The sequence below is a fragment of the Drosophila melanogaster genome, chromosome X, assembly GCF_000001215.4.
Source record: "Drosophila melanogaster chromosome X".
Classification (NCBI taxonomy): Eukaryota; Metazoa; Arthropoda; class Insecta; order Diptera; family Drosophilidae; genus Drosophila; species Drosophila melanogaster.
Window position 1 is genome coordinate 19935945 of NC_004354.4, and position 14113 is coordinate 19950057.

At 39.6% G+C, this 14113-nt stretch overlaps 3 protein-coding genes and 4 pseudogenes across 3 annotated transcripts, besides 8 other annotated features; 1 reads left to right on the forward strand and 6 right to left on the reverse strand.

The window, feature by feature from the left end:
- Nucleotides 1-175: part of a mobile genetic element that runs on past the window's edge.
- A 172-nt stretch (nucleotides 176-347) lies between these two features.
- Nucleotides 348-856: a mobile genetic element.
- Nucleotides 857-2287: 1431 nt separating this feature from the next.
- Nucleotides 2288-3050, reverse strand: CG45491 (uncharacterized protein). The gene is made up of 3 exons (NM_001298543.1): nucleotides 2669-3050; nucleotides 2535-2572; nucleotides 2288-2476 (listed from the first exon to the last, which is right to left on the reverse strand). Exons 1-2 carry the CDS (start codon nucleotides 2922-2924, stop codon nucleotides 2550-2552), a joined length of 279 nt encoding a protein of 92 aa, NP_001285472.1. The 5' UTR covers nucleotides 2925-3050; the 3' UTR covers nucleotides 2288-2476; nucleotides 2535-2549.
- Nucleotides 3051-3100: 50 nt separating this feature from the next.
- Nucleotides 3101-3452, reverse strand: CR43381 (annotated as a pseudogene).
- Nucleotides 3453-3501: 49 nt separating this feature from the next.
- Nucleotides 3502-4292: a mobile genetic element.
- A 24-nt stretch (nucleotides 4293-4316) lies between these two features.
- Nucleotides 4317-5491: a mobile genetic element.
- A 94-nt stretch (nucleotides 5492-5585) lies between these two features.
- Nucleotides 5586-6214, forward strand: CR45498 (annotated as a pseudogene).
- Nucleotides 6215-7412: 1198 nt separating this feature from the next.
- Nucleotides 7413-8203, reverse strand: CG45492 (uncharacterized protein). Its single transcript, NM_001298544.1, has 3 exons — nucleotides 7831-8203; nucleotides 7703-7734; nucleotides 7413-7644 (listed from the first exon to the last, which is right to left on the reverse strand). Exons 1-2 carry the CDS (start codon nucleotides 8084-8086, stop codon nucleotides 7718-7720), a joined length of 273 nt encoding a protein of 90 aa, NP_001285473.1. The 5' UTR covers nucleotides 8087-8203; the 3' UTR covers nucleotides 7413-7644; nucleotides 7703-7717.
- A 50-nt stretch (nucleotides 8204-8253) lies between these two features.
- CR43382 lies at nucleotides 8254-8473 on the reverse strand (annotated as a pseudogene).
- Nucleotides 8474-8809: 336 nt separating this feature from the next.
- Nucleotides 8810-9097: a mobile genetic element.
- Nucleotides 9098-9233: 136 nt separating this feature from the next.
- Nucleotides 9234-10711: a mobile genetic element.
- A 1423-nt stretch (nucleotides 10712-12134) lies between these two features.
- On the reverse strand, nucleotides 12135-12929 carry CG45493 (uncharacterized protein). Its single transcript, NM_001298545.1, has 3 exons — nucleotides 12557-12929; nucleotides 12429-12460; nucleotides 12135-12370 (listed from the first exon to the last, which is right to left on the reverse strand). Exons 1-2 carry the CDS (start codon nucleotides 12810-12812, stop codon nucleotides 12444-12446), a joined length of 273 nt encoding a protein of 90 aa, NP_001285474.1. The 5' UTR covers nucleotides 12813-12929; the 3' UTR covers nucleotides 12135-12370; nucleotides 12429-12443.
- Nucleotides 12930-12979: 50 nt separating this feature from the next.
- Nucleotides 12980-13203, reverse strand: CR43383 (annotated as a pseudogene).
- Nucleotides 13204-13539: 336 nt separating this feature from the next.
- Nucleotides 13540-13827: a mobile genetic element.
- A 78-nt stretch (nucleotides 13828-13905) lies between these two features.
- Nucleotides 13906-14113: part of a mobile genetic element that runs on past the window's edge.

Here is a 14113-nt window from a genome sequence, read left to right on the forward strand (position 1 = left end):
TTAGTTTTTTAATCATTAAGTCTCTCCCTTGGCAAATGATTAAATTCTCTTCAAAACTGTTGGTTTCTACTATTAGAATATTATTATACCGGCCAAGTGCATGGACATGTTGCATTTTATTCCCAGCTCCGTGACATATTTCCCGATCATAGCTTTCCATTTCCAAAGCTCATCTATATATCTATGGATGAAGTTATGCCAAAGATACTAGACACTTTATTCTAGTGTCTTTGGTTATGCCCTATTTAGGGTCAACTTAAGGGCGACGCAATCGGTCACCAGCTTGACGTGTTTTCATGATACATATTTCCTAAGCCTACGAAGAGCATAAATAACCGCTAAGGTTAGAAAAACCGAATACAGTATGTAACCTGTCATCGTTCTTCTTTTTTAAAAGCACTGCATCAAATCCTAAAGAGCTCGCGTCGCAATGTAATTCTATGTGATCCTTGTAATTACCTAATGCTAATACCGGTGGCTCGATTAGTTTTTCTTTAAGCTCACTAAAATAATTCATTTCGTCTTCTCTAAATCGATTTCGATTCGATTCGTCTCTTCTCGAAAGGTCATACAATGGTTTTGCTATTGTCGAGAAATCCTTTACAAACCTTTGAAAATATGACTCAAGACAAACTTGGCTCAAGACAATATGACTCAACAAACTTTGCACTGCTTGAACCTTTGAAGAAATCGACAAATTGTTTACAGCTTCAATGCCCTTTTCATATGCTCTAATGTCTTTCCCGAAAATTGAAAATCCCAAATACTTTATATCTGTTTTAGAAGCTGTTTTTAAAACTCGCATTTATCCATTCGAAGTTCTAATTTACTTTGGGCAAGTCTTTTAAAAATTTCCAAACATTAGCACACGACAATCCATCATAATCCGTGATGATTTCCATTTCCTTGGCTAAAGAAATAGTGAATAGTGAAATAATTGATTCATATCGTTTGGTTACAAATCGCCGTTGATCAACACTATTGTTAACATCATCACCATTATCGATAACGGCGTTTTTTTCCGGAGTTTGGTATTTTTTTCCATTAACGGTATTTTCTTTAGCATCATCTTTAGCGACCACTGCTTGTTTTACTTTTTAGTCAATCACTGCTTGCTTACGATTTCAATCATATTAATGACGTCATTGGTCACTCTTTGTGAAGCAAGAATTTTCTGGAGTTCCTCCCTACCAGCCTCGCTCTCAGCGCCTATGTGTTGCAGAGGCAATCCTCCTTCAGCCATAGCCAGCCACTCGTCTTCCTTGACTCACGAAGTCACTGCAAGGATCGGCTTCGATTAAGTCTGCACCATTGGTGGAAAACTCTTTCTCATCGTCGTCATCCGAAACCTATTCTTGGTCTAGATCCGGGTTGGGCGCGTCCTCTGATATTGGGGACTCTCGACGATTTTCGCGAGCTCCTGGGACAATTTCATTAATTCGTACCGCTAGTTTAGCCTTGTTGCCACTGGTTGGTAAGTTAAGTGCCGCCAACCATCTCTTTAGTTGGACGACCGTCAATCATTGTCAAGCGCTTACGACTATGCTTACTTATGTTGAGATCCTAAATGTTTTATCAACTTATGGGGGAGAACCCAATAGTTCAGATGACAATTAAACATAATTTCAGTTGCTATTACGCCGACTTTAGTGCCGTATAGGGTATTCCCCGCTTCGATGAGTCGCTGAGGGCATGAGTATGATAATCATCACCTGCACGTAAGTATGTACATAAGTCTGAGAACTGAAATCAAAAGTGATCACAGAAGTGACATTGATGTGAACGCTGAAATACGAAATATTTTGGTCGGACAATTAGGTTAATAGCCGGTTAAATTGTTAACTCAGATATAAGTACATACAATATGTACATGGAAGGAAGTCATATATACTTATCGGCTAATTATTTCAGCCATATGCATATCTCAATTATCCGCTCGTACTCATATATGTATACTAGATACAAGCATGTGTGTTCTAGGTGTATTTGCGATTTCCTATGAGGTCATAAGCCCTGCGACTCAGTTATGTTGGCCCAAAAGCTTTATCAACAGGTGTCAGCGCATATTCCACTCCATATTTCTTTGTTTTTTCTTTTCGTTTGGGTTCTTTTCGCTTTTCTGCCTTCCGAAGGGGCGGCTAATTACATGGGCGTTGCTCGCCTAAATATATCAATTGTGTGGGCGTGTCCCAAGAAGATGACTCAACCGATTTGCTAATTCAACTTGTTTATCGTTAGTCACTCGAACTGAGCAGCTGCGTTCGAAGCAATAATTTAACAATTTCACGATCTTACGTGCAAACGAATCGTATTTATTTATGTATTGTACATTCATATAAACGTTGAATAAAAAACTCCTTTGTATGAAGTTTGAATTTAGTGAGGCCTGCCACTTATAATTTTAGCTTCTTAAAATTGGCAAATAATTGTACAACAATTTGAATACATCCGAATTTTTCGAGCTTATCAGCTAATTCTGGGAAAGAAAGAAGAGTCTTACTATATGGACGAAATGCCTTTCTAATATATCTTACCTTCTTAATCCAAACTCAATCTGAATCTGAATCTGAATCTGTAAATAATATGTAAATGTTGATCACAAAATTTGATATGACCTGCCTTTTAACTGTTTCACACCAATCATACCATTGATGCGAAGATTACTTACCACTGCCACTGTTACAGTGACTGTCACTTGCTGTTTCCTCTAGCATGTTTAAATAATAGTTGTCGTTATGTTTGCGGATCACACCATCAACGATTAGCGTATCAAGGGCGTCATCAATTCGCCTTCCCATTTTCCAGAACTTCTTGTCTGTAGCTTTGCTCACCGCTTTTAGGATCATCTCCTTGGAGGCAAAGCCATCCATGGCGTCGATGCACTGGATCACCAGGTGGCTAATATTCGATTTTTTTTGCGACATTTGAAAATCAAATTTGCTTCGTTTACAAAATAATTTAAACTTTCACTATTATGAAATGATTTTTGTTTAATGTTTAATGTAATGTTCAATGTAGTTCTCTAAGCCTTCTGGGCTTACCAAAATCAAATCAACTAATTCATTCTGACAACAACTCACCTTCCAGTAAAAAGCATTCTATGTTTTAGTAAATTTAGTAAAGAATTTACACAACTGAAAAGTTTACATAAATTAAGCTTAGAGACTAATTCACAAAAAAAAAAACGATCCCACACTGCAACCGCATCAAAATCTCATGCCGCCCAAGGCCAATCCAAGTGCTATGGTCACGGTGACGCCCACCGAGCTGCCGATGATTGCTCCGCCATTCTGGTAACCATAGGTACCCGGGTAGTTGGGGCCCATGTAGCCCGGCTGGCCGGGATGGCCCACCTGGTTGTTGTAGGAGAAGGGACGACCGTGCTCGTCCGTACCGCTCACGTAGAAGACTCCATTGTCTCCTGCTCCGCCGTAGGTATCACGCGAATCAATAATGTGTTTTATCCTAATAGACCCAAGGAGAATTATTATTGATATACAGTAAGTCCTCCTATGTCATGACCTGATCGGGGCAGTAAAGAGGGTGGAGTCGTTTGAGTCTTCTCAGCATTGGCTGCAGCTGCGGTTCCTAGCGTCCTGGCCAGGCTGTTTGGGTGTGCATTGGACAGTTCCATGTATTTTTCAGTTTTCAAGTTTTCAGCTTGGGTACCTTGGGATCGCGTTCGATGTGCCTGCTTCTCATGGACCAGGGAGCTCCAGAAATCCTTCTTTAGGTGACTCCTTGCAGACCGTAGAGCAGGCTGGGGGCCACCTTGCAGTCAAGCGATAGTTTGTTGCGTGATGCAATGAGCCAAGACATCCTAGCTATCTTGGTCCTGAACGCTTGTTAAATTTTGGTAGTATGCCTGCTGGAGGTAACCTTCCTGTCGAGGGTTATGCCAAGGCCTAATGTGGTTGATTGTTCTTTCATTAAGACTGACAACAGGACAACTACCTGTTCGGTTGCTGAACGTCACATTGGCACACTTCTCGGCGCGTTCCTTCGCACGCTCCAGTTCTCAGCCCATGTGATGGAATGCATCCAAGTATTCCTGTGGACCATGAGTGGCAAGCAAAATACTTTTGCTTTTTTTCTTTAGCACAGCAGTATTGTCCGCATAAGTGGCTGCGAGCACACTTTCTTCCTCTACTTCTGTCACTGGTGTGTGAGGATGCATGTCCGAAACAAATACTGAGTATAGGGTAGGGCGTAGGACGCTTTCTTTGGGAAACTTCAGCTGCAATTGTCTTCGTTGACGATTTGAATCCATCAGCAGAGACGTGATATGTTCGATCGAGACCGCATCGGCTTGCTCTCCAAGTGCCTGACTGAAGGCGTCTGACTTCCCAAGTCGCTGGAAGATACAAAAGCTGTTGCTCCTCCCAAAACCAGGGAAGCCACCCTCCTCCTTAATCGTTCCGGCCGATATGCCTCATCGATGGAACTGGCAAGCTCCTGGAGAAACAGGTGTGCGTTCGGCTAGACAGGACTACCGCTGACGCTGGTGACCTTTAACGGTCCCAGTTTGGCTTCCGGAAAGCGCGGTCCGCCGTGTATGCAGTCAACAGAGTGGTCGAAGTAGCGGCCCAGGCAATCGAGGGCACCAGATGGAAGGGGGGTAGCAAAAAGTACTGCCTCATGGTCACACTATACATCAGGAATGCCTTCAACACAGCCAGGTGGAAACGGATCCTAGAAGCATTAATTGGTTTCGGGGTGCCACCGTAGCCAATCAGGAATGTTCGCAGCTACCTCTCGGAACGGGTCCTACTCTGCGAGTCGTCGGGAGGAGTTTTCAGGGACCAGGTCACCGGTGGAGTCCCGCAACAGTGGTTCAGCTTAATGGGGCTAGAACTGGCAGGTGACCCGGGTGACCATGCTGTAATAGACAGCTACGCTCAGGACCTAATTGCTACCCATGGACTTTCGGCATTAAGTATCTGCTGCACCTTCAGAACAGTGTCCAACGTGGCGGCATTGGTGATCGCCTCTAGACCTAAGGCCCAGGAAAACAAAGTGGTCTTCAACCAAACCCACGGTAGAGGTTCACCTCCAGCGCCAAGAGGTCAATACGAGAAAGAAGCAAGGCAGCGCACCCTGGTGACATGGCAGCACCGGTGGAGCAACGGACTACAGGGCCCGTGGATAGAACGGAAACATGGAGAAATAACGTTCCATTCAACGCGGCTGATCAGTGGTTTGGACACGAGGATGCGGATGAATGCCCATGGTGCGAAAGTGGACGGTGCGAAACCCCAGAGCACGTACTCTTCTCGTGCGAAAAAAATGCTAGTGAACGGAGATCCCTGGAAGCCATACTTGGTGGCAGACCGAATGTGGACAATCAAGTCTCATTCGTGCTGCAGGGGGAGGCCAACAGCTTTGAGCTCAGGAGAGCTGAGAAAGTCAGGGGTGTTTACGAGTGACCATATTTTGATCCTCCTCGCAAAGCAATGCTTCACGGCCATACAGCGGGGGGTTTTGGATTTGCAATCCAATTGGTATTTTGTTTACTATTGTTCTGTGTTAAAAATCCAATAAACGAATTTAAAAAAAAGATATCTATATATACTAGTTATATTTGCATAGGCAAATTGAAGGAACCACAGGAAGCACCCACAACCGAGAGCAATTCAATCCAGCTTGTATTATAGATGGGAGGCGTCGAATACTCTTGCGTCCTTTCCAGCAGAGTACAGTCAGCCCACACTAACAGGAACACACGACCGAACATATGTACACACCATTGCCTCTGAAAACTCGAAAACACGTTAAATGATCAACAAGGAACGATGAACACGTTTTTCCGCTGGTTTCTGTCGGACTAATGATCAAAAACTGTGGATCCCCATCCCCTACTGTATTTTGTAGAGAAATATAATAACGTTTATAAAAAAAAGACACCATTTCATTCCAGTCTTGTCAATGTCCTTCGGCATGATAATTTCCATATAGTTGTTAGTTACATGTACGTCTGTAAGCCTACGGTCTGAAATTTTCTTCGATGTTTGCTTTAAGAAATACATTTGAATAACATTGTAACGTAAAACTGAAAGTCCACAACACCACAAGCGCAAAATTACCATTAACCAGAGCAAGAACAAAATAATTAATAAAAACCAGAATGAACAACAACACAACAAGATCAATAAAACAAATCCAATATAATTATTGTTTATTACTAGACTAATAAATGTATTTTTTGGCAGATTACAAACAGTGTTGTCAATTCATTTGCGCGAATTTCCTCGATTTCCCTGGCAGGTTCTTATCATCGTAGCAGCAATACCACTGCTATTACTAGTACTATCTAGTGGCACTACCTTCGATCCATACCAAATCAAGTTCACACGATGCCGCAATAAAAACAAATAAGTGTCATTGCATGATTGCATTTACCAGTGTAGAGGATACCCTCTAAGCTTGCTCACTTACTCTATGAATTTCTTAGATAGCCAAAGAATTTGTTGAGCATGTTTAATATATTTTATGATATTTGTACAACAGATCGGCGCACTTAAATAAATAAATATCGTACTAGATATTACTTCGCATGGACAGACAGACGTAGTCCTTATCCTGATCGAAATATCTATACTTTTCATGGGCGGAAACGCTATTTTCTGTCTGTCCATAACTGATTAAAATACTCCTTTTATTTATTTTTAATAATTATAGTAATATATTTTTTGTAATCTTTTTTTAGATGTTATGTTAAATGTTATATCAATTTCTGTGAGAACACAGTAGTTCAGTTGCTATTACGCTGACTTTAGTGCCGTATAGGGTATTCCCCGCTTCGATGAGTCGCTGAGGGCATGAGTATGATAATCATCACCTGCACGTAAGTATGTACATACATGTAAGTCTGAGAACTGAAATCAAAAGTGATCACAGAAGTGACATTGATGTGAACGCTGAAATACGAAATATTTTGGTCGGACAATTAGGTTAATAGCCGGTTAAATTGTTAACTCAGATATAAGTACATACAATATGTACATGGAAGGAAGTCATATATACTTATCGGCTAATTATTTCAGCCATATGCATATCTCAATTATCCGCTCGTACTCATATATGTATATTAGATACAAGCATGTGTGTTCTAGGTGTATTTGCGATTTCCTATGAGGTCATAAGCCCTGCGACTCAGTTATGTTGGCCCAAAAGCTTTATCAACAGGTGTCAGCGCATATTCCACTCCATATTTCTTTGTTTTCGTTTGGGTTCTTTTCGCTTTTCTGCCTTCCGAAGGGGCGGCTAATTACATGGGCGTTGCTCGCCTAAATATATCAATTGTGTGGGCGTGTCCCAAGAAGATGACGTACCCGATTTGCTAATTCAACTTGTTTATCGTTAGTCACTCGAACTGAGCAGCTGCGTTCGAAGCAATAATTTAACAATTTCACGATCTTACGTGCAAACGAATCGTATTTATTTATGTATTGTACATATAAACGTTGAATAAAAAATTCCTTGTAATTGTATTCCTAACAAAACAACGAAATGAATTTACATCGCTTCACTTGGAAAGTTTGAATTTAGTGAGGCCTGCCACTTATAATTTTAGCTTCTTAAAAATGGCAAATAATTGTACAACAATTTGAATACATCCGAATTTTTCGAGCTTATCAGCTAATTCTGGGAAAGAAAGAAGAGTCTTACTATATGGACGAAATGCCTTTCTAATATATCTTACCTTCTTAATCCAAACTCAATCTGAATCTGAATCTGTAAATAATATGTAAATGTTGATTACAAAATTTGATATGACCTGCCTTTTAACTGTTTCACACCAATCATACCATTGATGCGAAGATTACTTACCACTGCCACTGTTACAGTGACTGGCACTTGCTGTTTCCTCTAGCATGTTTAAATAATAGTTGTCGTTATGTGTGCGGATCACACCATCAACGATTAGCGTATCAAGGGCGTCATCAATTCGCCTTCCCATTTTCCAGAACTTCTTGTCTGTAGCTGTGCTCACCGCTTTTAGGATCACCTCCTTGGAGGCAAAGCCACCCATGGCGTCGATGCACTGGATCACCAGGTGGCTAATATTCGCTTTTTTATGCGACATTTGAATATCAAATTTGCTTCGTTTACAAAATAATTTAAACTTTCACTATTATGAATAAATTTTTGTTTAGTAATGTTCAATGTAGTTCTCTAAGCCTTCTGGGCTTACCAAAATCAAATCAACTAATTCATTCTGACAACAACCCACCTTCCAGTAGAAAGCATTCTATGTTTTAGTAAATTTAGTAAAGAATTTACACAACTGAAAAGTTTACATAAATTAAGCTTAGAGACTAATTCACAAAAAAAAAACGATCCCACACTGCAACCGCATCAAAATCTCATGCCGCCCAAGGCCAATCCAAGTGCTATGGTCACGGTGACGCCCACCGAGCTGCCGATGATTGCTCCGCCATTCTGGTAGCCATAGGTACCCGGGTAGTTGGGGTCCGGCCGTACGCCCATGTAGCCCATGTCCATTGTCTTAAGTTCTGCACACTGCAAACAACTAGACAAGCACAAAGGACTACGAGCTAATTGGAATCATTCCACATCCTTTAATAAAAATGTGTCATTACACAAACCCTTTGCAATTATATAAGGACCCTTATCCTTTATCTTATCCCTTATCTTCTTTTTATACCTTCTAGCCTTCCCTCGAATTTTAGTATGCACATTTTCATCCTAATCCTGAACTTTTTTTTTGGGGCCGCCGCTTCCTTTCTTATGTAATGAGTGCTAGTTGATTAAAGTATTTAGTTGTTAATTTAAAAGGAGAGAATAGCTTCTGCTCTGATTGAAGTTCTTTATTTGAATGCCCAATGTGTGCGCTGATGTTGGGTTCAGCTAACCCGCACATACATTGCTTATATCTATGTATTCTTATATATATGTACATATGTATGCAGAAGGCATGCATATGTTATGTGTAGCTTGACCACTTGAGCTGCAAAGTGCATGCTTATATAAGCGTTAGATCGTATTACTTGGGCGCTGGAATGCTTGCTTATGTAGTTGTTGGCGGTCTTTTGGGTATTTGTATATTTATATTTATTATGACAAAGTGTCACAAGTAGACAATAGATTGCTACAATACTCTACACTTTTTTGTGCCACACTATCTGTCTGTTCTTCTATGTAATACAAGTTATTAAGAGCATGATTTTATCTATGATATTTTCCCTGTATTACACCTTTACTCCGATCAACTATCATCGGTCTTAGACTCCTGTTAATCCATACCACTTGATCATTGGCTTTCGGTGAACCTGTGGCTATCAGGATATGTTTTACATTATATTCCTCCATAAATTCTTCCAAGTCTTTTGGCGTAAAACAACCATTACGGTCTGAGATGAATACATTTTGGTCTAATGTAAGCTCTAAAATAATCTCTTAATGCCAATATTACTTCTTTGGTACTTGTTGACTTAGTTAAATAGAGTCTTACAAATTTTGTACGTCCATCTACCACTACAAAAACTAGCTTTTTAGTCCTTGATGAATCTACTGGAACATAATGGGCAATGTGCAACAACTCAAACGGTTTTTTTTCCCTTGGGAATGCTATGTAAAAACCCTTCTACTTTTCCTCCTTTTTAAAGAGAAAGCTACACATTTTAAACAACTTCCTATATGTGATGTGCACTTTTATTTTTAAATTGGGAACCAATAAGTTTTTATGTAAGTTTATATGTATGTATTATAGGTGATCATCCATTTCTACTGGTACATAAAATAATATCCTTTCATCATTTGTTTTTCTGTAAACTATGCCATTTCTCATCTCAAATAACTTAAGGTTTGTCTTTTCTAAAAGAGTTTTTAGTTTTTTAATCATTAAGTCTCTCCCTTGGCAAATGATTAAATTTCAAATCTCTTCAAAACTGTTGGTTTCTACTATTAGAATATTATTATACCGGCCAAGTGCATGGACATGTTGCATTTTATTCCCAGCTCCGTGACATATTTCCCGATCATAGCTTTCCATTTCCAAAGCTCATCTATATATCTATGGATGAAGTTATGCCAAAGATACTAGACACTTTATTCTAGTGTCTTTGGTTATGCCCTATTTAGGGTCAACTTAAGGGCGACGCAATCGGTCACCAGCTTGACGTGTTTTCATGATACATATTTCCTAAGCCTACGAAGAGCATAAATAACCGCTAAGGTTAGAAAAACCGAATACAGTATGTAACCTGTCATCGTTCTTCTTTTTTAAAAGCACTGCATCAAATCCTAAAGAGCTCGCGTCGCAATGTAATTCTATGTGATCCTTGTAATTACCTAATGCTAATACCGGTGGCTCGATTAGTTTTTCTTTAAGCTCACTAAAATAATTCATTTCGTCTTCTCTAAATCGATTTCGATTCGATTCGTCTTTTCTCGAAAGGTCATACAATGGTTTTGCTATTGTCGAGAAATCCTTTACAAACCTTTGAAAATATGACTCAAGACAAACTTGGCTCAAGACAATATGACTCAACAAACTTTGCACTGCTTGAACCTTTGAAGGAATCGAAAAATTGTTTACCGCTTCAATGCCCTTTTCATATGCTCTAATGTCTTTCCCGAAAATTGAAAATCCCAAATACTTTATATCTGTTTTAGAAGCTGTTTTTAAAACTCGCATTTATCCATTCGAAGTTCTAATTTACTTTGGGCAAGTCTTTTAAAAATTTCCAAACATTAGCACACGACAATCCATCATAATCCGTGATGATTTCCATTTCCTTGGCTAAAGAAATAGTGAATAGTGAAATAATTGATTCATATCGTTTGGTTACAAATCGCCGTTGATCAACACTATTGTTAACATCATCACCATTATCGATAACGGCGTTTTTTTCCGGAGTTTGGTATTTTTTTCCATTAACGGTATTTTCTTTAGCATCATCTTTATCGACCACTGCTTGTTTTACTTTTTAGTCAATCACTGCTTGCTTACGGTTTCAATCATATTAATGACGTCATTGGTCACTCTTTGTGAAGCAAGAATTTTCTGGAGTTCCTCCCTACCAGCCTCGCTCTCAGCGCCTATGTGTTGCAGAGGCAATCCTCCTTCAGCCATAGCCAGCCACTCGTCTTCCTTGACTCACGAAGTCACTGCAAGGATCGGCTTCGATTAAGTCTGCACCATTGGTGGAAAACTCTTTCTCATCGTCGTCATCCGAAACCTATTCTTGGTCTAGATCCGGGTTGGGCGCGTCCTCTGATATTGGGGACTCTCGACGATTTTCGCGAGCTCCTGGGACAATTTCATTAATTCGTACCTCTAGTTTAGCCTTGTTGCCACTGGTTGGTAAGTTAAGTGCCGCCAACCATCTCTTTAGTTGGACGACCGTCAATCATTGTCAAGCGCTTACGACTATGCTTACTTATGTTGAGATCCTAAATGTTTTATCAACTTATGGGGGAGAACCCAATAGTTCAGATGACAATTAAACATAATTTCAGTTGCTATTACGCCGACTTTAGTGCCGTATAGGGTATTCCCCGCTTCGATGAGTCGCTGAGGGCATGAGTATGATAATCATCACCTGCACGTAAGTATGTACATAAGTCTGAGAACTGAAATCAAAAGTGATCACAGAAGTGACATTGATGTGAACGCTGAAATACGAAATATTTTGGTCGGACAATTAGGTTAATAGCCGGTTAAATTGGTAACTCAGATATAAGTACATACAATATGTACATGGAAGGAAGTCAGATATACTTATCGGCTAATTATTTCAGCCATATGCATATCTCAATTATCCGCTCGTACTCATATATGTATATTAGATACAAGCATGTGTGTTCTAGGTGTATTTGCGATTTCCTATGAGGTCATAAGCCCTGCGACTCAGTTATGTTGGCCCAAAAGCTTATCAACAGGTGTCAGCGCATATTCCACTCCATATTTCTTTGTTTTCGTTTGGGTTCTTTTCGCTTTTCTGCCTTCCGAAGGGGCGGCTAATTACATGGGCGTTGCTCGCCTAAATATATCAATTGTGTGGGCGTGTCCCAAGAAGATGACTCAACCGATTTGCTAATTCAACTTGTTTATCGTTAGTCACTCGAACTGAGCAGCTGCGTTCGAAGCAATAATTTAACAATTTCACGATCTTACGTGCAAACGAATCGTATTTATTTATGTATTGTACATTCATATAAACGTTGAATAAAAAATTCCTTGTAATTGTATTCCTAACAAAACAACGAAATGAATTTACATCGCTTCACTTGGAAAGTTTGAATTTAGTGAGGCCTGCCACTTATAATTTTAGCTTCTTAAAAATGGCAAATAATTGTACAACAATTTGAATACATCCGAATTTTTCGAGCTTATCAGCTAATTCTGGGAAAGAAAGAAGAGTCTTACTATATGGACGAAATGCCTTTCTAATATATCTTACCTTCTTAATCCAAACTCAATCTGAATCTGAATCTGTAAATAATATGTAAATGTTGATTACAAAATTTGATATGACCTGCCTTTTAACTGTTTCACACCAATCATACCATTGATGCGAAGATTACTTACCACTGCCACTGTTACAGTGACTGGCACTTGCTGTTTCCTCTAGCATGTTTAAATAATAGTTGTCGTTATGTGTGCGGATCACACCATCAACGATTAGCGTATCAAGGGCGTCATCAATTCGCCTTCCCATTTTCCAGAACTTCTTGTCTGTAGCTGTGCTCACCGCTTTTAGGATCACCTCCTTGGAGGCAAAGCCACCCATGGCGTCGATGCACTGGATCACCAGGTGGCTAATATTCGATTTTTTTTGCGACATTTGAATATCAAATTTGCTTCGTTTACAAAATAATTTAAACTTTCACTATTATGAATAAATTTTTGTTTAGTAATGTTCAATGTAGTTCTCTAAGCCTTCTGGGCTTACCAAAATCAAATCAACTAATTCATTCTGACAACAACCCACCTTCCAGTAAAAAGCATTCTATGTTTTAGTAAATTTAGTAAAGAATTTACACAACTGAAAAGTTTACATAAATTAAGCTTAGAGACTAATTCACAAAAAAAAAAAAAACGATCCCACACTGCAACCGCATCAAAATCTCATGCCGCCCAAGGCCAATCCAAGTGCTATGGTCACGGTGACGCCCACCGAGCTGCCGATGATTGCTCCGCCATTCTGGTAGCCATAGGTACCCGGGTAGTTGGGGTCCGGCCGTACGCCCATGTAGCCCATGTCCATTGTCTTAAGTTCTGCACACTGCAAACAACTAGACAAGCACAAAGGACTACGAGCTAATTGGAATCATTCCACATCCTTTAATAAAAATGTGTCATTACACAAACCCTTTGCAATTATATAAGGACCCTTATCCTTTATCTTATCCCTTATCTTCTTTTTATACCTTCTAGCCTTCCCTCGAATTTTAGTATGCACATTTTCATCCTAATCCTGAACTTTTTTTTTGGGGCCGCCGCTTCCTTTCTTATGTAATGAGTGCTAGTTGATTAAAGTATTTAGTTGTTAATTTAAAAGGAGAGAATAGCTTCTGCTCTGATTGAAGTTCTTTATTTGAATGCCCAATGTGTGCGCTGATGTTGGGTTCAGCTAACCCGCACATACATTGCTTATATCTATGTATTCTTATATATATGTACATATGTATGCAGAAGGCATGCATATGTTATGTGTAGCTTGACCACTTGAGCTGCAAAGTGCATGCTTATATAAGCGTTAGATCGTATTACTTGGGCGCTGGAATGCTTGCTTATGTAGTTGTTGGCGGTCTTTTGGGTATTTGTATATTTATATTTATTATGACAAAGTGTCACAAGTAGACAATAGATTGCTACAATACTCTACACTTTTTTGTGCCACACTATCTGTCTGTTCTTCTATGTAATACAAGTTATTAAGAGCATGTTCTATTTTATCTATGATATTTTCCCTGTATTACACCTTTACTCCGATCAACTATCATCGGTCTTAGACTCCTGTTAATCCATACCACTTGATCATTGGCTTTCGGTGAACCTGTGGCTATCAGGATATGTTTTACATTATATTCTTCCATAAATTCTTCCAAGTCTTTTGGCGTAAAACAACCATTACGGTCTGAG